General features: G+C 48.9%; 1 protein-coding gene across 2 annotated transcripts; it reads right to left on the reverse strand.

Moving 5' to 3' along the window:
- Positions 1 to 2,925: 2,925 nt before the first annotated feature.
- Positions 2,926 to 24,309, reverse strand: LOC309519503 (transcription factor IIIB 50 kDa subunit-like). Of its 2 annotated transcripts, XM_082200575.1 has the most exons (9): positions 24,266 to 24,306; positions 22,359 to 22,521; positions 22,113 to 22,172; positions 21,141 to 21,462; positions 12,997 to 13,784; positions 6,539 to 6,627; positions 5,410 to 5,855; positions 4,903 to 5,080; positions 2,926 to 3,131 (listed from the first exon to the last, which is right to left on the reverse strand). In XM_082200575.1, the coding sequence occupies exons 2-5, from the start codon at positions 22,510 to 22,512 to the stop codon at positions 13,076 to 13,078; spliced, it is 1,245 nt and encodes a 414-aa protein (XP_082056701.1). In that variant the 5' UTR covers positions 22,513 to 22,521; positions 24,266 to 24,306; the 3' UTR covers positions 2,926 to 3,131; positions 4,903 to 5,080; positions 5,410 to 5,855; positions 6,539 to 6,627; positions 12,997 to 13,075. The 2 variants fall into 2 exon arrangements, with proteins under 2 accessions (XP_082056701.1, XP_082056700.1); XM_082200574.1 differs by lacking the exons at positions 2,926 to 3,131; positions 4,903 to 5,080; positions 5,410 to 5,855; positions 6,539 to 6,627 and having other exon boundaries at positions 12,928 to 13,784; positions 24,266 to 24,309.
- Positions 24,310 to 24,673: the final 364 nt, after the last annotated feature.

Here is a 24,673-nt window from a genome sequence, read left to right on the forward strand (position 1 = left end):
TTATGGGGTTGAGAATCATGTGGTCATCCAGATACCTCTGGGCTCCCAATGGCCATCCTTGAGGAGGATGGGAGTCGAGTCCAAGCACATTGGGAGGGCCAGATTCCCTATGCCTGCCCTACTTATTCCTCCTAGTTGGTTTCAGCTACAAGGCAATGCATTCAAAAGCTGCTCAATGTAGTCTTGCAGCTCCCGCACCTGCTGATCTCGCTTTGCAATGACATCTTTCAGCTTCAAGACCAGCTGGATCAGCTCGCTGTGTGTCAGCTGGCCATAAGCATAGGCGGGATCTGAAGGAAGATCATATTTCTTTAGGAAGGAAGCATGAACAGGTTAAAGTCATTTTGATATCAAGAACTGTTGCAAGGATGGCGTCAAAGGATCAGAAAGAAACTATAGAAACCTTTGGTTTCAGGGATTACTGGGGAATCCCAGGAATGATTTCAGAGCAAAGAGGTACCATATTTTTCGTCCTATAGGGCGCACCGGCCCATAGGACGCACCTCGTTTTTTTTGGGGGGGGGGAAATGAATTTTAAAAAATTATTCCCCGCCCCCCGCCGCGGCTGCCGCCCCAAGCCTTGCGCACACCTGCCCGAAGCACGGGGCACCCTCCGGAGGGCTTCCCGTGCTTTAGGCGACAGGCTGCCACCCCAAGCCTCGCACGCTCGGCGGGACCTCCTGCCGGGTGCGCAAGGCTTGCGGACACTCGCCGGGGCTGCAGGCTGCTGCCCACAAGCCTTGTGAGCTCACGGGAACTCCCACCGGGCTTGCAACGCTTACGGATAGCTTCCTGAAGCCTGGAGAGCGAGAGGGGTCGGTGCGCACCGATGCCTCTCGCTCTCCAGGCTTCAGCGAAAGCCTGCATTCGCCCCATAGGACGCACCCAGATTTCCCCTTCATTTTTAGAGGGGGGAAAGTGCGTCCTATGGGGCGAAAAATACGGTAACCTGTCTAAGCATCTTAAAAGCTACTGAAGATTCACAAAAAACTAGAATTTCAGGATTTGCCAGTAAGTACTTTTATGGCATGCAGACAAATGTGCACACAAGGTTTCTGTACACCTGCCTTCAACTATTTCTTCCCAGTAATAAACATGGAAAAGTGAAGATAAGACCCTCCTCATAACATGCAAAAAGTACTAAATAAATACAAAGCAGCAGCAGTAGTGGTTGTTTCAGTTAAGTGATAATAATTCAGGTTCTGTGCTCAAACACCAAACAGATCATTTGCAATATTAGTTGGAGGCACTAAATCACTAAACCTTGCTTATCTGAAAACAAAAATCCCTTTCAGGCCAAAGTCCTTTGGTGAAGATAGCAAGTTTTGAGCCTGGGGAATTCATAGCCACTCACAGATCTAAACTTGTGTCAGTAAAAGGCTCAGAAAATTGCCCAGATGGGTAGGATAGCAGGGGCAGGGGGAATCGTACAACTAGAAAACTTGAACACATTTCTGTCTCCAAACGACTATACCCCTTTGCAGTTTGTCTAATCCCGCCAATAAATTTACAAGCTTCCTAACTCAGGGCACAGACCACCCAATTAGGTTTTAAAATATAGTATGTCTTAAATTACCTCTATATCGGCTTCATTTTGGTTACCCAAGATCTTTGATGTTATGCTCTGGTTTTTTGCAGATGATTCGCTTGTTGTAGTATGCGTTGGTTTCATAGGATGAAGTCTGAAAGAAGCACACACAATTAGTTCAGGCAATCCTATAGTACTTTGTACCTGAACAATTTTGTGCAGTTCTCCTTTTGGTCTGAAGGGTTAAACCACAGAGCCTAGGACTTGCCAATCAGGTCAGTGGTTCGAATCCCCGCGACAGGGTGAGCTCCCGGGGCTCACTCCCTGCTCCTGCCAACCTAGCAGTTCGAAAACACACAGTGTAAGTAGATAAATAGGTACCCTTCCGGCGGGAAGGTAAATGGCATTTCCGTGCGCTGCTCTGGTTTCGCCAGAAGCGGCTTAGTCATGCTGGCCACATGACCTGGAAGCTGTACGCCGGCTCCCTTGGCCAAAAAAGTGAGATGAGCACCGCAACCCCAGAGTCGGCCACAACTGGACCTAATGGTCAGGGGTCCCTTTACCTTTACTTTTAGTCTTGCATGAAGCACTGCATGCACGCATGTTCCTGCTTTGGCTTCTAAAAAGAATAAAGTACATTTTCCTCTTCTACATACCTCTATTAGTGCAAGTTTAGATTTTATATTTACTGTTAAAACAGAAGATTTATTCTGCCCTCCTCTCTACACTTCAAGACTGATTAAGAAGCTCTCAAATGAAAAGTTTTACTTACCTATTTATTTATTTATATCCCTTCAAGGACCAGATGTTTAGCAAGTGTGAAAAATAGAGTTTTCAACAAAGTTTATTGCAAAAGTTTGCCTTGATTTCTTTTTTAGTTAAATTACACCCGTGGAACACTTCAGAAATCTAGGTAACACAAAACCTGTGCCGCAGTAAATTGCACTGCACTTATGATCACAACTAACACCGCTTTTAAAAAAAGTTAAGCATTTATCCAACTGCTGCTTTCACTTATTTTGGCAGAACATGAAAACTATATTTAGTATTTTAACAGGACAGTGGGTTTAAAAAATAAAGTAAAATTAAAGGTATAATATGAAGTGCTGATTCCTGTTTATGATACCTTTATTGTCATGTTACAATAGAGTCTGATTACTGCCTAAGCAAAACAAACCTTTGCTCAGTTTCGTTCCTTCATTGACATTGCTACAAGAAATAGATACAGGTCAACAGGGAAAGATTTTCACCTGTCCATAGGACACAAAATCCCTTACTGCGTTAAAAAGGGGAGGGAAGAATCAAAGCCATGCACAGTATAGCACTTGAGCCTTTATCTTTGCTCCCCCCCCCCAATTCCTCTCACCTGAGCTTAGCAGGATGTGTTTCAGTCTGCCTTTCACCAGTCGCCTTTTTATTTGCTGTCAGCTCTCCCCCCTCAATGGAGGACCGTAACTCTGTGGAACCATCTCCACTCCTGGACAAATCTCCAGAAACTGCATTCTTTTCAGTACCCTGGGAATAATCACCTAGCTGCTCATCATCTGAACCCACTTCTGGAATAACAGAAAGGGTGGTGGGTTTGAAGTGAAGCTTGTACCGTCTGTATAAATAAAGAACAGCAAAGGTTCAGCATCAGGGGCTTAAATATTTCCTACCCACCCTTTTCCCACAAGGCCTCAGGGTGTGTTACGTATAAAATAGTTAATTTTCAGTTCAAGCTAAACAGAGTCAGGTTCTCCATGTAAGCAAAATGCCAGATAGGTCTGTAGACTGATATTAGTGGCATTTAGCCAGCAAAGTCCATTTTCGAAAAAGAAAAGAAAAAGTAAAGGGGAAGAGGAAGAGAAGAGAAGAAATAGCCTATTTTAAAAGGAGAACATGCTGTTATGAAATAATTTATCCATATTACCACATGAGTCTCAGAAATAGTTACTCTGGAAGCATCATGGAAGATTTCTAAAATGCTAAGGACGTCACTCCTGGAACAGGGGGCCTTTACAGATCTGTGATAAGAAACTGGTAGCCGGCATGCTACCAGTATGTTGGGCATGTTCCCAAGATGTCTAGAAAAAGTTTGTTTTCTCATCCAAGTGAATATTCACAGACATACTAACACAGGCATAGGCAAACAGCCCTCCAGATGTTTTGGGAATACAACTCCCATCATCCCTCACCACTGGTCCTGTTAGCTAGGAATGATGGGAGCTGTCAGCCGAAAACATCTAGAGAGCCGTTTGCCTATGCCTGCACTAACAGAAGATATAATTACAGCTACCTCGCATCTTATGCAGTGGTTACATTCCTGGCCATTGCACATAAAAGCAAAATCGCGTAGAGCCAGGAACCCTCAGAACCAGGTGTCTCGCTTACCTGGTTCTCAGCAGGCAGCACGAGGGCTCTAGCATGCTGCTCTGTAATGTTTCCTCCACTCTCCATTTGTTTGTTTGTTCTGCTCCACCCCAACCCCCGGCCCAAATCAGCAATCACGTAGGTAAAATAAGCATTGCGAGTTACCTATATTTCTATTTCACCTTTTCTGTCACAGGACCTCAAAGCTAGATTAAGTGTGTCATGTGTCACATATTTACAGACTTTTGTCTAGAGCTTCATGGTTCTCAGTTAAGTCCTTGGAAGTGTGCTTCAATAAAGGGGATTACATTCTCTGCTAGACATCATTCCATCCTGGAGGCAGAAGAGGGACTGGCTCGCTCTCTTTGCCCTCCCCTCGCAAGAAAGTGGATCATCTTTGTTCTGAAGGCAGCATGCATTGTCATTTCTCTCCTTTCAAGAAGGCTAGAGACAGAAACCCTACAAATTACCGTATTTTTCGCACTATAACACGCACCAGACCATAACGCGCACATAGTTTTTAGAGGAGGAAAACAAGAAAAAAAATATTCTAAACGAAATAGTAGATATATGATTTTTGTGTGTTCATGCTGTGGCCACAGACATGTGATCTGACAGTGAGTTTGGAGTAGCCCAATGCAAAAATCCTGAGGATCCATGTGGATCCATGCTTTGTAACCACGGAGAAGGGAAGGAAGGGGAACTATGGATCCTCTGCTCACGACTGCAGCAGATCCCCCCCCCGCCCACCGCCGTCACCCGCAGGCATTCGCTCCATAACACGCACAGACATTTCCCCTTACTTTCTAGGAGGAAAAAAGTGAGTGTTTTGGTGCAAAAAATACGGTACCTGCAGAGTTACTAATCAACTGAAACCTACACAGGGCATGCCTGCCCTATCAGGAGGAAAGTTCTTACTCAGCCTGTAAAGTAAATATTTTCTATGACATACAATGAAAACCACTGGGTAGCAATAGCCTTAAAGCATGTCAAGCTCTCAAAATTCATTTCTCAAGACTAACCTTGGCCTGACGCGTTTGGTCTGAGATGGTTTCACAGAAGCTGAGTTTTTTTCTGGCTTCTCTTCTGCTGAGATGTTTTCATCAAAAGGGTTCAAGGATGCCTTTGTGATTCGGAGGTCCGCAGTGCTGCTCTTATCTGAGCTATGACCTCTTCTGTGACCCTCATTTGTGGAGGGTTCTGAAAAGAAAGAAATCAGCATCAGAATAGTGAAAGCACAAGTCCTAATACTACTGAAAATACTAATACCTAATCCAGCCCTAGATCAACTGATGGCTCTTAACAACAGCAGTACACTGAGACCCACCTGCATCCCACTCATTTACAACTATTAGGCACAATCATGAAGACACTTCACAGCTTCCAAGCACTGTCTTTAAATAATACAAGAAGTCCAGCTTTAACTATTATGAAGAAATGGCACATTTTACTACTTAGCACACTTTGTAAACTACACAACTGTTAAAACATATGAGAAATATATTCTCTTTTCAATAGACAATACTTACTCTCTGAAACAGGAGTTAAAGTGTCATCATCACTATCACTCCATCGCGATGAAAAGTCACTGGGATTAAGTCGAACTCTCTCTGTAACCGGTTGGAGAGAAGGTAACACAGACATGGACTGAGAGAGGTTGCTTTTCTGTAAACCACGTTTGGAGAATAAGGTCTTGAACTTTGATTTTTTCTTTTCTTTCTCATTTGACTCTTCCTCACTGTCAGCCGGGGAGTGACTAATGCTAGGAACCATAGCTGAAGCTGTGTCTGGCAATCCATTGCCTCGTTTCCCCTTTAGCTTGTCTTTCAGCTTGCCAAATGGTCTCCGTGACTTATCTTTCATGGGCAGATCAAACATGCTGGCTGTCATGTTGCTCCTCATGAATTGGATATCCACCTCAATCTCACCTCTCTCTTTTTCCTTCTTTCCTGGTTTGGAGTGATGCCTGTACCATCTGTACAAATAAAGAACAGCAAAGGTTCAGCATCAGGGGCTTAAATATTTCCTACCCACCCTTTTCCCACAAGGTCTCAGATTCTGTTACGTATAAAATAGTTAATTTTCAGTTCAAGCTAAACAGAGTCAGGTTCTCCATGTAAGCAAAATGCCAGATAGGTCTGTAGACTGATATTAGTGGCATTTAGCCAGCAATTTCAATAAAGGGGATTACAATCATGTAATAATTATAAGCAAACAAAACAAGTGTTTCTCCAGAATTGCTTTCTGGGGCCTCCCCCCAGAGGATCAATGAGAACCATGCCAGGAAAGGGTTAATTTTGTACTGTAAATTTATCCATTGTCCAGGGCAATGGGTTCCCCCAAATATTCATATAATTTTGCAGGAAGACACAGGAAAGGCTCTGCTACTAAGCCGAGTCCCATGATCGCTTAACAGCTCCACCTAACCTGTGCTGTTATGCTCTGGTATCATGCAATATTAGCAGGCCTTACTAGTTCATGAGTTATGGTAGAACAGCTCCACAGCATGACCTTGGCCATTGCCAAACAGCTACCTCTCCATTTAAGGTTATGCCATGAAGACATCTGCATAAAAGGTATCAACAGTCAGAGGAACTCTGTAGAATAGACTGTTTCTGCACTAAAACCCAAGATGCAAGCCATCTTAGTGTGTCTAACCTTCTTACTCCCTGAAAGGCACCACATGAACCAAGACAAATTCTGCCGAACAGTCTTGAACGGAGCGGGATACAGCAGAGGATACAGAGCTAGAAAGAGAGAAAATGAGAAAGTCATTACCAGGAAAGTTTTAGAACAGAAACAGCAGCTTATGTACAAAAGCATGTAATTTCTCCCAAAATATTGAATTTTCCGACAATATTTTCAGAAAACTGCATGCCTTAAAAGCATACATATCAAAACAGAAAAGGAAACAAAAGAGAAGAACTAGAGGAGGGGAAAGCACTAGAACACAAGTGAGCGATTTTCTATATTCACATTTTGAAAGCTCATCATTTGGCCCAATTTCCTAAAACAGCGGATAGCACGGTGAAACTATTTCTAGACAAACTACAGGAAGTTATTGCATGGCTAAAAGATTACCCTTAAAAAACAAAAACAAAAAGCACACACAGTACTACCACATCAGGGAAAAGGCCTGACAGAAATAATCTCATTGACATCTAATTCTTTCAGTACAGGGAAGTGTTTCTGTTTTACAAATAAGCATCCAGTCTTGAGATCTGGCAACAGTTTCATCCAAATTTCAGATCTCCCTGCCTTCAGACGAAAAAATATTAACTGGTCTGAATTGCATCTTTGCATTGTCTGTCCACATGTTAAGGGTGTGGTGTTGATTAGTGAGCTACCTCTTAATTGATAGATTCCGCCATAAACCTTGAAGCCCCAATTTTCATCTGTAAAACTAATAAAGTGCTTCAACTCTGACTTGTGCTGTTTATTCTAACAATAAAGTGTTATGAACAAGACATTTGTTTCTAAAATGATTTGAATACTTATCATGCCTGTATAAAGCAGTCAAGACTGCCAAAGTAAACTTGGTAAGCCTGCTGGATTTGTTACGTTAAATATTTGAGTATGAGAGCTGCCATTATTCACAGTAAGACACTTTTAAAAGAGTTCTTTACAAACACTGTTTTTGTAATACACTGTGACTTACAGTTTTAAAAACTAGGATGTTTAGCTCAGTCTAAACATATGTTTGCCAAACAGAAGGGTATTATGCATTCTTACGAAATGTTGCTTTTTGTACTCTTAACACAGATAGCCAAGAATCAAGGTGCACATACACATTTTAATGGCAGGGTTTGTTCTACAATAGCTATGGAAGCAGGCATCAGTGGAAAATTACTATAGCACATTATTTATTTTATCAGTATTTATATTTGAATCTGTTGCTCTTCAGATGTGAAACTCAAATATCATTGCTGGCCAATAGAGCTATGTCCCCAACAGCTCACCTGACAGTACTAGATAAATTGCTTGAATAGCACAATGTGGCTAATTTTTTTTTAATTCTTACTCACTGGTTTAAACCTTATACATAAAATGGCACAATGTGAAGCATAACTGGGTAGGTGTGAAATCCCAAGAGCTATCAACCTATTGAAGAAAACTTAACTGATCATGAGTTTTAGTCAATTAACCTACTGAATAATTTGTACAAATATAAAACAAACTGTTCTGAAGCAAGCATATTTTGTTTTAAAATAATGCATGTGTTGCAGCACACATCTTAGAAAAAGAAATTCTTGCAAACCAAGATTTAAGGAGAAGACAAAGATGCCAACGTTTAGGGGATTCATGATTGGGAGATGGACCCTAGTTTAGGAGGCCCTATAAAGGAATTAACTAAATTCGTATCAGCTACTCGCCTTGACAACTTAATGGAACTTCCATGTTCACAAGCACAACGGCGTAGTGTGGGTTGTCAGCACCCGGGGCAAGGCAAGTAATTTGCGCCCCCTAACCCCTAACCTGCCGCCGCTGCCAGCTTCTTCTTGCTGCTGCCTGGGCTGGTCTGCTGTGGTTCTCTCCCGCGCTCAGTGCTGCGCTCTCTCTCCGCACCACACGCCTGGCACCCACCCCCTCCACAGTGGGCGGCTCGGATCGGATTCGCACAGCCAGCACTGCAGTGAGAGAGAGTGAGTGAACCAGGTAGGGGCAGAGAGCTGCGAGTGCGAGCGCCCCCCCCCAGATGTTGCGCCCGGTGCGGCCAGCCCCCCCTGCACCCCCCACGCTACGCCACTGCACAAGCATTAATACCACTGAATATCAGTTGCCAAGGCAGCAAACTGAGGAAGAACTGTCAGTTCCACACCCTGCTTGCATGTTTCCTGGATGCATTGAGATAACCGCTATCCAAAGCTGGATACAAATTTTTTTATTTAATAGATGTTTATTCTTCCCTTTAGCTAAAAGTAGGTTGTTAGGGAAGTTTACAACAATGGAATAAAATTAAGTATGCCAACTACTGTGATCCAGCAGAACTCTGCTCAGGAAAGGTATCAACAGGATACTTTACAGTGGTACCCCGCAAGACGAACGCCTCGCGAGACGAAAAACTCGCAAAACGAAAGGTTTTTTCGTTTTCGAGTTGCCTCGCAAGACGAATTTCCCTATGGGCTTGCTTCGCAAAACGAAGCTTGCCCCGGGGACAGCGGGTCTTCTCTTTTGAAGCAAGGGGCTGCGGGGAGATCGCTTCTCCCGGTGCTCCGAAGCCGGGCGGGGGGGGGAGGGAACACCTTCTGAAGGCGGGCAGGGGGCGAAAGTCTTTGCTCCCAACCTGCCTGCCTGTCCTGGAGGGCTTTTGAAGGCAGGCGGGGGGGAGCAAAGACTTTCGCCCCCCGCCCGCCTTCAGAAGAGGTCCAGGACCTCTTCTGAAGGCGGGCGGGGGGCAAAAGTCTTTGTCCCCCCTGCCTGCCTTCCCAGGGGCTTTTAAATCGCCCCGGACAGCGGAGAAGTCCTCCGCTGTCCCGGGGTTTTTTAAAATGCTGGGGGTGGGAAGAAAAGCCCTTGCCCCCCCCCCAGCCTTCAGATGAGGTCCGGGGACAGACTGTCCCCGGACCTGGTCTGAAGGCGGTTTCCCTAGGAACGCATTAATTGATTTTCAATGCATTCCTAGGGGAAACCGTGCATCGCAAGACGAAAAACTCGCAAGACGAAGAGACTTGCGGAACGAATTAATTTCATCTTGCGAGGCACCACTGTACAAGTTGTTCAAAGCTTGCTTGATTGTTTAATAGCCCACCTTCTTCTCCAACGAGCTCAAGATGGCATACGTGATTCTACCCCTCCTCATTTAATCCCCATAACAACCCTATGTTAGACTGAGAGCCAAGGTCAGTCAGTGAGCTTCATGGCTGAGCGGTCACTTGAACCCTGGTCTCCTAGGTCCTAGTCTGGCACTAACCTTTACACCACACCAACTCTTTATATTATGCCGTAGCACATTATACTGCTGTTTATTTCAAGTTTTAATAAAGTGTTTTTAAAAGTTTGATCCCGCCTCTGCTTGCAATGTTTGCTTATTGCATTTTTGCCCCACCCTTACTTCAAATAACTATGTATGAGTGACATACATAGTTCTCATTTCCCCATCCCATTTCATTCTCACAACAACCCTTGTGATTGATTAGACTGAGTGTGACTCGCCCGTGGTCTCCCAGGAAACTCTATGGACAACGGTGGAATCTTTACTAAAAGTGGCAGTTTTAATCCATGATCCATCGTGTTAAGAGCTTAGCTTTTGCTGCTGTCAGATAAACAGCTGAGATGAATAATTCTCATGCGGCATGCTGTTTCACACCTGTTTGGACATGTGGACCTTGAGTCTCTGACATACATAGGTAAATTGCACCTGGAAATGCCATTTAGTCAGCAGGAAGTCAACATCTTCAAACAGAACTATGGAGTAGTAAGGGACCTTGGATGTCATCTAGTCCAATGCTCAACGGATTCAGTGCAGGAATCTTGCAAATACACAGCTTCCTAAGCAAATGGGCATCTAGCCATAGCTTAGAAACCTTCATAGGAGGAGATCCCACTACTTCCCAAGGCAGTCTGATCTGCCTTTGAACTACTCATACACTTAAGAAGTTTCTCCTAACGTAAAGTCAAAACCATCTTATTTAAAAGTTTTCAGTCATTGCATTTACCGTATTTTTCGCCCCATAGGACGCACTTTTTCCCCTCCAAAAATGAAGGGGAAATCTGGATGTGTCCTATGGGGCGAATGCAGGCTTTCGCTGAAGCCTGGAGAGAGAGAGGCATCAGTGCGCACCGACCCCTCTCGCTCTCCAGGCTTCAGGAAGCTATCCGCAAGCCTTGCAAGCCCGGTGGGAGTACCCGCGGGCTCACAAGGCTTGCGGGCAGCAGCCTGCAGCCCCCGCGAGTGTCCGCAAGCCTTGCGCGCCCGGCAGGAGGTCCCACCGGGTGTGCGAGGCTTGGGGCGGCAGCCTGTCGCCCGAAGCACGGGGACCCCTCTGGAGGGCTCCCCCTGCTGCGGGCGAGTGTCTGCAAGCCTCATGCGCCCGGCAGGAGGTCCCATCGGGTGCGCGAGGCTTGGGGCGGCAGCCCATCGCCCGAAGCACGGGGAGCCCTTCGGAGGGCTCCCCTTGCTTTGGGCGAGTTTCTGCAAGCCTCGCGCGCCCGGCAGGAGGTCCCACCGGGTGCGCGAGGCTTGGGGCGGCAGCCAGGGCTGGGGGGGGGAGGAAAATATTTTTTTTTTAATTCATTTCCCCCCCAAAAAAATGAGGTGCGTCCTATGGGCCGGTGCGCCTTATAGGACGAAAAATACGGTACATCTGTCATCTGGAGTAACATAGAACAAATCTGCTCCACCTTCTGCATCACAGTCTTTCAGTTCTTTGAGAACTATTCTCCTGCCTCCTTTCCTTTCCTTTCCTTTCCTTTCCTTCTCCAAGATAACCATGCCCAGCTTTTTCAACTGTTCCTCATCGGACTAGGTTTCCAGACTCCTCACCATCTTTGGAATATGCTATAGTTCAGGGGTGCACAACCTCCGGCTCACAGACCAAACGTGACCCACCAGTCCCATTTGCCCACGAGGCCAATCTGGAGAAGCCACGCTCACCTGCCCAATAAGGGATGCCATTAAAGTAGGCTCCCATTCAACCATCGCTCCTACTGTCCAAGCTGCAGCTCATTGAAGACTTGCAAAAGGCTTTGAAAGCAATTCCGTGAAGCTCCTTTTGATCTCTGACATAAGAGACGGAAAGGAGGAATGCAGGGAGGCTTACAAGGCTTAACACTGCCAAAGCCCCTTGCACTCTGGAACCCCAACATGGAACCCTACACAATTTATGTTGGCAGGTAGTCAAGACAACCCACTTGCCAACATTTTGATGTCACAATGGCAGAATGTGATTTACTTGCTAGTTGCCCCACCCACACGTCAAAGTTTTTGGCCCCCCACAGCCAGAAAGATTCCTCCTCTAGTTTGTCTATCTCCTCCTTAAAATGCAGCAACTGGAACTGGACAAAGTAATGAACCTGGCTAATCCTACAATGACCACAACACTCTGGCATATCTCCTCTCTCCCTTTGAAGTTAAAGCATGCCCTTATCCGCATTTCTTCAGAAGTCCTGCTATGACTCCCTAAATAAAGAAGGCACAAAAATCAGATGCAACGGGTCATATTTAGGAGGCCTCTCTGGGCAGCGCCTGGCACCAGCCCCCTCCCTCCCTCCCTGCATGTGCCCCGTGCCCCAGCAGGTAGACTGCCCCTGGCAGCGGGAGCTCCACGGGAGGCCCCTTGCTCGCTCGCTCGCTCGCTCTCCCCTCACCGTGTGCATGTAGGGACAAAAATTAACTAAGCAGCTCCATTAATCAGGGCGACTGACTCACCACCTATCTAGTGACACGGGCATCATGTTCAGGAACCACCATACCATGTTCTATAAAGAGATGCTTGCAAAGCCACAACTTTTTCTTCTGGATCTAGGTTTAAAGCATGAATGTCTGAAACAACTTGCAATTAGATTTTTACACTTCTCTTCCACTCTCTCATGCCTAACTATGAGGACCATAAGTAGACCAGACAAACATTAATTCAAGTCAAACGCCAACTCAAAGAGGTATTTGTTGCTCAGGCTGGCTGACTGCCTCCACCCAACCCTTCAAGAGTGGATACTACTTCTCACCCAGAGATACGCATGGAAGCCTGCCAATCTTTACACCAAAAGTTGTCCTAAACAGCATGCAAACCACTGCAATGTGGCCACTTCCTATACCTCTTGTCAGAGTTGAAGGAAAATAATCAACCTCGCCAACTAGTTACTAGTGGTCCCTACCAGTAACCAAAGTTATCCAAGCCACCCAAACCTGTCTTTAATTATTACCACAGCAGGGTGGAAGGAGCCATGCCTGAAGGATGCGGGAGATTCTTAGTGGGGCAGGAGAGCTGGGGGGGGGGGCAGGGGGCGGGAATCACATCTGGCAACCAATGAATCCCTTTGCTTCAGACAGTACATAGGTAGACAAGTCTAAAAAGCCCAGGACACAAATTTTCACAATCCTCTAGTGGTTATGATGGCTCATTTACCAGAAGTAATGTATTTAGCATAAACTTTGGAAGTGTATACTCTATACTTACCAAACTAAGCCTCCTAGAGATAATATGTATCAGAAGGCTATTTCTTGCAAGCCTGTCTGAATCACTTGCAGCTTTGAGTTCACAGGCACGCTTGAGCCTTGCTAAACATCTCCTTTTCTTCTGGAGTTCGGATATACTGCTCTATCTCACTGTCTAAAATGGGCTCATCCCCAGTGATAGCAGAATCTTTAAGGCTTAGCTGAGGAGTTCGTAGCCTCTTTGCGGGGTTCAAGACGCAGGGTGGGAGCAAAGGTTTCCGCTTGCTGAACTTCTGCTTCTCTCCTGAAAGGGAGGCCTCTTCTACTGTTGCCGCGCTCTCATCGATTAGCTGCAGTGGTGCAGCTGCTGAGTTTTCTAGGCCACGGTCTTCCGTAGTATCCACGATGCGGAAGGCAGCCTGTAGAAGCACACGGCGGTGCCGCAGAAGGTCACCGATGTACTTTGCCACACTCCGACGGTCCACTTTCAGCACTCGCAACCAGCCCAGCTGAGAAGCCATTTGCAGGAGGATGTTATGCAGCAACTTCAGTCTCTGGTGGGCTGGCCGGGGAGCCTCCATACCAGCAAGCTTACAGAACTGAGAAAGGGTGCAAGTGAGGCGATCGACAGGCCGAAGAGACTGCCAAGCCAGGAAGGCTGCTGCTGTCACTAGGGGGGTGGGGTGCCGGCCGGTCACCAGCCACGTGTCGCTGGCAAGTTCCACCATCTGGATAGTCCTTGCCACCAGCTGCTCCTTTTCTTCCACAAACTTAGTCGGGACGCTGGGTGTATTCTGGAAAATCTTGAAGCTGGAAAGATGAAAACCAAACAAGCCATTGGATTGGGAGATGTGGCAGGATGGAGAAGACAAATAGGTGAAAGAGGGACATGAGCAAAAAGAAGCATTCTGTGAAAGGGCAAAGGGCAGAAGGCCCTGCATTTTCCAAGGACACCAAAAAGGCAAGCTGAGCAGCTTGAATCACAAAAGGCAAATGTCAGGGGTTCAGGAGCAGAGACGCAGAGAAGGGAGGAAGCAGAGAGCGAGGGGGAGGAATCCGAAGGGAAAATGAGTGATGATGACGACCCGAGATCTCCAAGCCTAAGCAGTGAGTCAGAGGACTCCCAAAAGGGAGCCCCAGTGAGCAGAGCAAGGGGGGGATCCGGGGGGACACCCCAGGAGGAAGGGAACAGAGGAGATTCAGAGAGTAGCAGCTGGAAGTCGGGACCCACGCTCGTAACTGAGGGCGGCAGCAGCTGGAAGTCGGGACCCACGCTCAAGACTGAGAGCAGCAGGGAGGAAGGTAGCCAGGCATCGGGTTCCGGAGGCTGTCAGCAGGAGGGAGGGCACGAGTCAGGGGTGGTCACGCCCTCCTCAGAGAGCGAGGCAACGGTTAAGAGGAAAGTAGAGAGTTGGGCGCGCGCGCCAAGTTCAAATGCAGCGGAAGCTGGAGCAGTAAGCAGCCCGGAGAGTGAGCCAGGTCCCAAAGCCCGCCGCAAGGAGGCAGAAGGATCAGGGGGGTCAGCGTCAGAGGAGAGTAGAAAGGAGGAGGCCCAGGGGGGCAGAAGGACCCAGAGACGTAGGGAGAGGCGAAGGAGGTGGAGCAAGGCTAGGGTATTAAGCTGGTGTGCAAGAGGCGGGGACTCAGACGGGTCTTCGCCGACCTAGGGCAGAAGGTGTAGAGCTGCACGCTGCAGTTCGGAAATGAAACCTGTAACTTAATAAAGACTCTTATAAAGTGAACGCTGGCGGACTTGGTCCTATGTGAGCTGGGACTGGGTGGCAGCTCTGACAGTAAGACCCGTCTCTCAAAAGCTTCGGACACCTGATATCTCGCAGCGGAGAGAGAGGCAGCTGGAGGAGGGGATCGGTGTTTGGGAGCAAGCTCACGACGGTTAGCAGAGATGACGGAAGCAGAGACAGTTGCAGCGCTGCAACAGGCAGTTACCCAATTGAACGCGGAGGTACTGGCATCCAAGAAGAGGGAGGAGGATGCGGCAGCCGCCTACAGAGATCTCCACGCCAGGTTTGAAGCATGGGTTAAACACGGGCAGCCAGGACCCAGACCGGAGGGGGTTGGGTTGGCACGGAGAGCAGGAGGGCTTGTGGCTCACTTCGATGGGAATTTACAACAGTACCCCAATTTTCGAGCAGACGTAATGTGCGCACTGCAACTGCTGGCAAAAGACTTTAGAGATGAGGAAGAGAAAGTGGGGTTCATACTATCCCATTTGCATGGGGATGCTAAAGCGTGGCTACGCAATTTGTGGAGGGATAAAGACCCGGCGCTTCAGAATGCAGATGCCTTTATCAAAGCGATGGATGCGTGTTTTTTGTCTACTATTGATGTGGATCTTGCCCGACGGGAGATTCATGGACTAAAACAAGGGAGGGCAAGCGTCCGGCAGTACCACGCCCGCTTTTTTGCGCTGGTCAGTGCCTTAGAGTGGGACCGGGATTCGCCCCCTGTCAGAGACCTGTTCTGGGAGGGTCTAAGCTCTGCGGTCAAGGATGAGATTGCTAGGGGGGAGAGGCCCCGAAGCACGCAGGAGGTGGTCCAAAGGGCGCTGACTGTGGGGGTGAGGCTGGAAGAACGTCCATGGTGCAGAGATGAAGGACGTGGAGGGCGCGAAGCAGCGAGAAGTTTCTCTTTCATTCCAAGAGAAGCAGCGCGTGCGCAATCCACACCTCCGCCTGGAGGGGGAGGGGAACCGATGGAGGTTGGAGGTGCAAGGGCTCAGTCAGCAGCCAGAGCCCAAGCACCGACAGCAGTGAAAGCGAAGCCTCCTAGAGGGAACAGGAAGTGTTACATCTGCGAGGATCCAGGCCATTTGGCGAAAGAGTGTCCCCGGAGGCTCCACAAGCACACTGCAGCCTCAGCAATGGTGACTGCAGCAACGCAGCAAGGAGGACCACAGCAGGGAAACGACGATGTCTGGCTGGAGACAGAGGCACTGGGGCCCAGCCAGACGCATCAGTGAAGCAGTCCCCAGCGATCTTGCAACCCACGGACCCCCTCCCACCCAAACCAGTAGTGCAGCTCACAGCATCTCTCCAGCTACCCGATGGCGTCACTATCGAAGTGCCGCTTTCTGTGGATTCTGGAAGCAACGCAGACTTTATAGCGCAGGATTTTGTGGAGCAGCACGCTATACAGCTACTGCCTGCCACTCTGCCCCTGCAAGTCGTCACAGTGGATGGCAGAGAGTTGCTAGGGGGGCAGGTGGTGAAGCAAACGCCACCGATGGTGATGCGCCTTGGCAACCACAGGGAAGTCATCAGTTTTAATGTCACCCAACTGTCGGACACGCCCATTGTGTTGGGCATGAGTTGGCTGGACAGGCACAGTCCGACACTGGCTTGGTACCAGAGACAGCTGATCTTCGGCTCCTCTTATTGCGCAGAACACTGCATCCTGCCCAGACAGGAGGGAGAGGAGGAGGAATCACAACTGCAGTTGGGAACGTTGCAAGCAGTCCCCCACAAATACGCAGACTTTCTGGAGGTCTTCTGCGAGAAAGAGGCTGACAAGCTACCACCGCACAGGCAATATGACTGCAAGATTGACCTCCTACCAGGGGCGACGCTGCCGAAAGGGAAGCTGTATTCCATGTCTGAGGACGAATTACAGGAACTCAAACAGTTCATAGATCACAATTTGCAGCGCGGTTTCATCCGGGAGTCCAGGGCAGTAGGGGGCAGTCCTGTTTTCTTCGTGAAGAAGAAAGACACGCCCCAAAAAAGACTGGTGGTGGATTTTCGCCTCTTAAACAAGATGACCAAGCCTTCTGATTTCCCCATGCCCAGGATTGACGACCTACTAGCGACGGTGCGCAAGGGACGCGTGTTCACCAAGTTGGACCTGCGAGGTGCGTACAATCTCATCCGCATGAGGGAGGGCGATGAGTGGAAGACAGCCATGTTCACGCCTCTGGGCACCTACGAATACAGAGTGATGCCGTTTGGATTGCAAAACGGTTCTCACTGTTTCCAAGCTTTCATGCATCATGTGTTGGCGGGACTCCTTTACAAGAAGTGCGTCTGCTTTCTGGATGACATCCTGATATTCTCCGAATCGCAGCAAGCCCATGACCAAGATGTTCGGGAGGTGCTGAAGAGGCTGCAGCAGCATAGACTGTACGCCAAACTGGAGAAGTGCCAGTTCGACACGACGGAGGTGGATTTCTTGGGTTACAAGTTGTCGGACAAGGGGCTAGCCATGGACAGCGCCAAGGTTCGTGCGGTGTTGGATTGGAAGAGCCCGCGCAACCGGAAGGAGGTCCAGCGGTTTGTCGGCTTCGCCAACTTCTATCGCAAGTTTATCAAGGGGTTCGCGATGCAGACGGCGGCCATTACGGACACGCTAAGCTCCAAGAAAAAGAAATTCATCTGGACGGAGCAGGCGGAGCAGTCCTTTCAAGCACTCAAGCGTCTCTTCGCGTCGGAAGAGCAACTGCTGCATATCGACCCCAGCAGACCGATGCGGGTAGAGACAGACGCGTCCGATAGAGCAGTGGGAGCTGTCCTGCTGCAAAGGGACCCACAGGGGGTCTGGAGGCCTGGAGCGTTCTACTCCAGAAAGCTCAGCAAGTCGGAGCAGAACTACACCATCTGGGACAGGGAGTTGCTGGCCATTCATGCAGCTTTCAAGGCGTGGAGGCACTTCCTGATCGGCGCCAAGCACACGGTGCAGGTCTGCACGGATCACAAGAATCTGGAGCACTGGCGCACGGCTCAGTTCCTGAACCAGAGGCAGATACGTTGGGCGGAGTTCTTTGCTGACTTCAATTTCCGAATAGAGTACGTCCCAGGCGACACCAACGTCATGGCGGATGCACTGTCCCGCAAACCGCAATACCTCGAAGAGGCGACGCCAGCGGCAGCCATGCACATCTTCGCGCCAACAGCGTGGGCGTGCGCTTCAGCCACAGTAGACCTGGATGCGGTGCGGCGGGCGTTGCAGGACGACTCCTTCGCGCAGGCGAAGATGGCAGAGGTGCACAAGGGCACGGCGAAGGGCGACGAGTTCCAGATACGAGACGGCTTGCTCTTACGTAAAGGGGCCATCTACGTGCCGGGAGACGAACTTCGCGCCAGGGTACTGCAGCAGCTGCACGACGCACCCACGGCCGGGCACTTTGGCACGGAAAAAACGGTGGAATTAGTCGCAAGGGACTTTTGGTGGCCCAGACTGAGAGGGGAAGTCGCGGACTACGTTGCGAGGTGCGACACCTGCCAGAGGGCCAAACCGGTGCACAAACCACCGGCGGGACTGCTGGAACCGCTGCAAACGCCGTTTGAACCGTGGGAGAGGGTGGCCCTGGACTTTGTTACGGATCTACCCAGCTCGAGAGGCAAGACAGCTGTACTAGTGGTGGTGGACTTGTTCACCAAGATGGCACATTTCATTCCGTGTGCGAAGGTGGCCACGGCGGAACAAACCGCCAAACTGTTCATAGATCACGTGTTCAAAGTGCATGGTCTGCCGCGGTCTATCCTGTCCGACCGCGGGCGCCAGTTCGTCTCGAATTTCTGGCAGAAGCTGATGAGTTTTCTAAATGTCAAGGTCGATCTGGCATCAGCAAGACACCCGCAGACCAACGGGCAAGCAGAGAGGGTCAATGCCATCATGCAGCAGTACCTGAGATGCTATGCCAATCAACAACCTGCGACCTGGGTGGATTACCTGCCGCTCGCCGAGTTCGCTTACAACAACACGAAGCACGTGTCCACAGGGGTGACGCCGTTCTTCGCCAACAATGGGAGGAATCCCAGAACCTTCCCGGGACGGGAGAGAGTGGGGGACGGAGAACCACAGACGGCGGACGCGTTCGCGTCAGAGTTGCAGGCGGTACACGATCAACTCAGACGGCAGCTGGAGCTAGCTAAGCACGCCTACAAGGTGCAAGCTGACAAGCACAGGCGGGTTGGCGAAGAGATCCAAGTGGGAGACTGGGTCTGGTTGGCAGCCCACGCAGTGCCGACCAGGTCACTAGCCAAGAAGAAGTTGGGGCACAAGCAAATTGGTCCGTACCAAGTCGAAGCACAGATCAACCCGGTAGCCTTCCGACTGGTGCTGCCGGAGGGTTCCAGAATGCATCCGGTGTTCCACAGGTCGGTGCTCACTCCCTACAAGGCACCTCACAGATTCCAGGAGCCAGGGACGGCACCGAGTCCGTTCCGGGAGCGGACGGAGACGCGAGGGGTGACGCAGCAAGACCCCATCAACGAGGTCACGGAGATTTTGGACTCCAGATGGGGGGAAGAGGGAGTCGAATACCTCCTAGCCAGAGAGGGCACCCGGGCCAGCGCCAATAGCTGGGTGCCAGACTACGCTTTGGAGGAACCCCTGCTCAAGGACGAGTTTCATGCCCTTTTCCCACACAGACCCATGCCAGCGAGCTTCTTCGACGACTGGCTGTTCACGCCCACACTTTCTTCCAGCACGTTCCATGGATTCGACTCGGACGGGGAACCCGCACTGAGCACCCGTTCCCCAGAAGGATCGCCGGCGGGTTCGGCGTCAGACACCTCGTATTGGTGGGACGATCGACCGGAGGAGCAATGGCGCCGGAAGTGGCTGGAGATGCCAGGTCGAGCGACCGACGCAGAGACTGACATGGACGTGTTCGGGGAGGACCTTGGGTTCGAGCACGGCGGTACAGAGATGGAAGCGGAACAGGTCAACGTCGGCGACCGCGAGGAGGAAGACTCGGAGGTCTTCAGTTGGCGGCCAACCACGGGGAGCGAACTGTATCCGGCATTCCCTCCCGTGATGATGGAGCACCCAGCACCCACACCTGAAAGCGGGGAGGGGGGAAGGGGGGGCTTCGAGGGGGGGATGGATGTCAGGGGTTCAGGAGCAGAGACGCAGAGAAGGGAGGAAGCAGAGAGCGAGGGGGAGGAATCCGAAGGGAAAATGAGTGATGATGACGACCCGAGATCTCCAAGCCTAAGCAGTGAGTCAGAGGACTCCCAAAAGGGAGCCCCAGTGAGCAGAGCAAGGGGGGGATCCGGGGGGACACCCCAGGAGGAAGGGAACAGAGGAGATTCAGAGAGTAGCAGCTGGAAGTCGGGACCCACGCTCGTAACTGAGGGCGGCAGCAGCTGGAAGTCGGGACCCACGCTCAAGACTGAGAGCAGCAGGGAGGAAGGTAGCCAGGCATCGGGTTCCGGAGGCTGTCAGCAGGAGGGAGGGCACGAGTCAGGGGTGGTCACGCCCTCCTCAGAGAGCGAGGCAACGGTTAAGAGGAAAGTAGAGAGTTGGGCGCGCGCGCCAAGTTCAAATGCAGCGGAAGCTGGAGCAGTAAGCAGCCCGGAGAGTGAGCCAGGTCCCAAAGCCCGCCGCAAGGAGGCAGAAGGATCAGGGGGGTCAGCGTCAGAGGAGAGTAGAAAGGAGGAGGCCCAGGGGGGCAGAAGGACCCAGAGACGTAGGGAGAGGCGAAGGAGGTGGAGCAAGGCTAGGGTATTAAGCTGGTGTGCAAGAGGCGGGGACTCAGACGGGTCTTCGCCGACCTAGGGCAGAAGGTGTAGAGCTGCACGCTGCAGTTCGGAAATGAAACCTGTAACTTAATAAAGACTCTTATAAAGTGAACGCTGGCGGACTTGGTCCTATGTGAGCTGGGACTGGGTGGCAGCTCTGACAGCAAACATCTTCCATTAACCAGCACTATATGGACAGGGCTGAATTTACACTCTTCCTAACTTGTGCTCAAGAAAATTCTGTTTGTTGGCTTCTTGCCCTTAATAATAATAGGAAGGATTTCCAAGCAATTACGGGATTGGTAGCAGGAGCAGAATTCACAATTCTGAGAATTATTTGTTTAAAAAAGGAAGTTTGCTGCCCCTGTGGCTAAAGAGAAAAGCCTGGACCTGCCTGAAGTGCCTCAGATGAAATCTCAGAAATCAGGGAGTTGGAGTATACATGCACATATGAAAATACCCATTTCTTCCATGATGGAAGCACACAGCACACAGGGTTCCTACATCGAAGCACTGACTACACCGATCCCTGCTGAACTTTAAGAAGCTTGCTGTTTCAGCAGCCTTCCAATCAATATACCACACAGTCCGTATGATGCTTGTAAATTCTGTCTCTGAAATATGGAAATTGCACACCAACTTTGAGAAGTATTGTCAAGGAAAGGGCATAAGAACTTCAACATACCTGTTGAGGTGGGTTTTCACCATATCCATCAAGCTGAGAGTAGGCACATCCAGTGCCAGTTCCTTCAGGAAGCGTAGATAGGTCTTTGCAAACAACTCCTTGTCTCCATAGAGTAGCAGGCAGACTGTGCCCATGGTCAGGGGCCAGTTGTGCTGGCGGCAGGTCACAAAGACGCAACAGCCCACAAGCATCTCCTTCTTCTCCAATCTGACTAAACTGAAGCAGGGACGTTTGATTGCCTGCTGGTAATAGGACACGGCTGTATCTTCAAACAGAGAAGGAAGCCGCAGAACTTTGCAGAGATCCCGAACACCTTTGACTCCTGTGGGGGAAAATACCACAGCAGTACTTAAGAAATGTTTCCACATACACATTTATCAGTGACAAATCTAACCGCAGGGTAGGTCTCTGCCTGTATGAAGCTGCCCATATACTAAGATAATCTGTGGAGGCTCTGTTTCACATGCTCCCACTTTTAGAGGATAGATGGGTGGCAATCATGGATAACATATTTTCAATTGTGGTAGTGTAACTGGAGTGTCCAAACCAAGCCTACTTTGGCTTTTTTTGGATATTATGGAGAACTTTTTCAAATGAAAGTCTTTGGGGGCTCTAATTGAGAATGGCTGTTAGTATTGCTGTTTCAACTTCATATTTAATTTTGATTTGGCTTTTAGTTATGTACTGATTTTTATTTTTTGCAGCTGTACACACAATTATAATGGCCGTTTAATGGTAATGGAAACAGACTGGTCCATGGTTAACCAGTCTGTCAATGATTCAGGTGGGATTTGATCAGGCAATCAAAATTCTAAAATAGGTTGTTTTGATGTTGGTCCCACAGCAAATAGGTAAGACTGTTTTAAAAATGCAAATTTCTCTTTGCTTTTAGAAATGAAACAATGCAGCTCTTGTGGATGACAGGCACATTAATTTCCACAAAGCATCAACAGAGTAATGCAGAATACGTACCTCGCTGTACACAACGGCTCGTTTGCTCATTCTGACCAGTACTCCGTGAATATGTGACTTCTATGAGATAAAAACACAGATATCAGCCAAACTTTGGTCCAAGCTCTCAAACATGCACCCATTTTCAAACTGTTGAATGGTGTAGGGCCTGTCTATATTTGAGAACTGCTTGCAAGTCGTATCTCAAATCCTATGTCTTTGTAAGATACAAAGAGTTTTGAGCTATTTTGCTATTCTTAGCCTCACCTTGTAAATGTTCTTCATCAGCATATGTGGTTGTGAGAAGCCCTTCAGTCAGAATGAAGCCACAGTCTGCGCACACCAGCTGGTTCTGAGCATAATGAGAGTCCTCTACAATTTCCAAGGAGCCACAGTCTGGACACTTCTCTTGGCTCGACATCTTAGCAGCCTGAAAGCATAAATCAGGTCCACAGTTGGTCACTGATATTTTGGTATTATTTAATTACTTCCATGTATTACATTTACCGTATATCCCACCTGTCCTTTGAAGAGCTCAAGGTGGTATAATGGTTCTCTCGCCACCCAATTTTTATTCTCACAACAACTCTGTGAAATTAGTTGTTTGTATTACTACTACTGGGACGCGGATGGCGCTGTGGGTTAAGCCACATAACCTAGGACTTGCCGATCAGAAGGTCAGCGGTTCAAATCCCCGTGACGAGGTGAGCTCCCGTTGCTCGGTCCCTGCTCCTGCCCACCTAGCAGTTCGAAAGCACGTCAAAGTGCAAGTAGATAAATAGGTACCACTCCAGCGGCAAGGTAAACGGCATTTCTGTGCGCTGCTCTGGTTTGCCAGAGGCGGCTTGGTCATGCTGGCCACATGACTCGGAAGCTGTACGCCGGCTCCCTTGGCCAATAAAGCAAGATGAGCACCGCAACCCCAGAGTCGCTCACGACTGGACCTAATGGTCAGGGGTCCCTTTACCTTTATTACTACTACTACTACTACTACTACTACTACTGCTACTACTATTATTATTATTAATTGAGTTTATATACCATCCTATACCCAGGGCTTTCAGGGCGGTTTAAAGAACAGTATCAACCTAACCAGTTAGAATTGCCCACAGAATTGTTGATTTTTTTTATCATTTACTAAGTATTAAAGTATATCAAATTCTATTCAAAAACCACAGTCACTGCCGGGATGTTAGAAGATATAACAGGACAAAAAGTATGGAGAAGATAGAAAAACAAAGTCTTTTTATTTCCCTCAAAATCAAGGTGTCTCCTAGCTTGAAGGCCTACCATACTCTCACATTTGAAAAGTATCATCATAAAATCAGTCTGAGAATTCTACAGTACAGCGTTACATTTCTGAAAAGAACTACAAAGACTACCAGAGATTTGTGGGGGCTCTGTCTTCAGTTCTGATATGCAGAATGCAGCTTTGATTAGGAGGGGAAGGAAACGCTCTCCAAGTACTCAGCTCAAATTACACAGGGCCTGATCCTGTCTTGTCATTGGAAACTACTGTATTTAAAGGCTCTTGGTGGGGGTGGGGTATCACAGTTTGTCCAAAACCGGAGGGAGCCTGGATGTGGGGCTAGCGGTTTTTCCTCTCGCATTTGAAGCATCACCAGCCTGGTGGCCTGGCAAGACTTGCCCCACAGCCGTTCGCTAAACAAGTGCTTCATAATTTTAAAAAAGGGCACGGAGACAAAGTTGTTGTGGAAAGCTCCTCCTTTGTTTTTCCAGAGGCTCCTAAAGGCAAGTGAATAATGCCAGGGCAAGCTGGAGTGCGGGAAAGGGGAAGAGATGTGAACTGCTGGCTGGTTAGGGGACACAGAAAAAAGAGGGGGAAACTGACTTGTGTGATTTCGATAATGGTGATGTAAAAATTGGGGTTTGGCTTTTGCTTCCCAACTCCCCATGGGAATCTGAGTCCCCTAAGTCCATGATCGGCCAGAGAAGAATGGATGGAGGCAGAATCCAGTGGAAAACAAGGCAGATGTTTATTTTTCTGTTGCAACAGAGTCCCCTCCCCTGCTTCCAAGGAGGGGAGAGACCCTCAACAAAAGTGTGCAGGAACCTTGACCTTGCCCAACCCCCTTAGCCAAAGACCACCCCAAAATCATCATACATCTATCATTGGAGGCGGTCTACAGCAGAAACCCTGCCTAGCAGGATACCTGATAATGGTCGCCGATTGCATTAGCTGGGCAGCCTGGCCATTCTTTCGTGATGGTTAATACTTTAGCTCCTGAATCCAGGTCACAGGCTCCCCCTATTCATACACAAATACACCCTTAAGACAGGATTTGCAAGCGCAAAGGCAACGGGGAGGCTTTCCCTATTTGCCTCCCTCACTGCAGGTGAGTATTTGAGGTCATTGAGAGTCAAAATGGCCTCAGGATTGCTCTCCCGTACTATTTCAGACACATGGTTTATATATATAGATATGTGTGCATTCATGAATATTTAGTCTACATTTGAGGCCTTAGAATTCTTATAACAAGGGAGAGGAGGAGGAGGATTGCTGGCGGTGCTCACAGAGTCAGCGGCAGGTGAAGGGGGTTTCTGCCCACGCCACTCGCGGC

This window comes from Podarcis vaucheri (genome assembly GCF_965113315.1).
Source record: "Podarcis vaucheri genome assembly, chromosome: 15".
Lineage (NCBI taxonomy): Eukaryota > Metazoa > Chordata > Lepidosauria > Squamata > Lacertidae > Podarcis > Podarcis vaucheri.

Excerpts from the sequence above, each read along its gene's own strand:
- LOC309519503 (XM_082200575.1), bottom strand. The coding sequence starts at position 22,512 with ATGTCGAGCCAAGAGAAGTGTCCAGACTGTGGCTCCTTGGAAATTGTA. Across the intron at positions 22,173-22,358 it reads TGATGAAGAACATTTACAAG|AAGTCACATATTCACGGAGT; the intron begins GTGAGGCTAAGA and ends TTTATCTCATAG. Across the intron at positions 13,785-21,140 it reads GTGAAAACCCACCTCAACAG|CTTCAAGATTTTCCAGAATA; the intron begins GTATGTTGAAGT and ends TCATCTTTCCAG.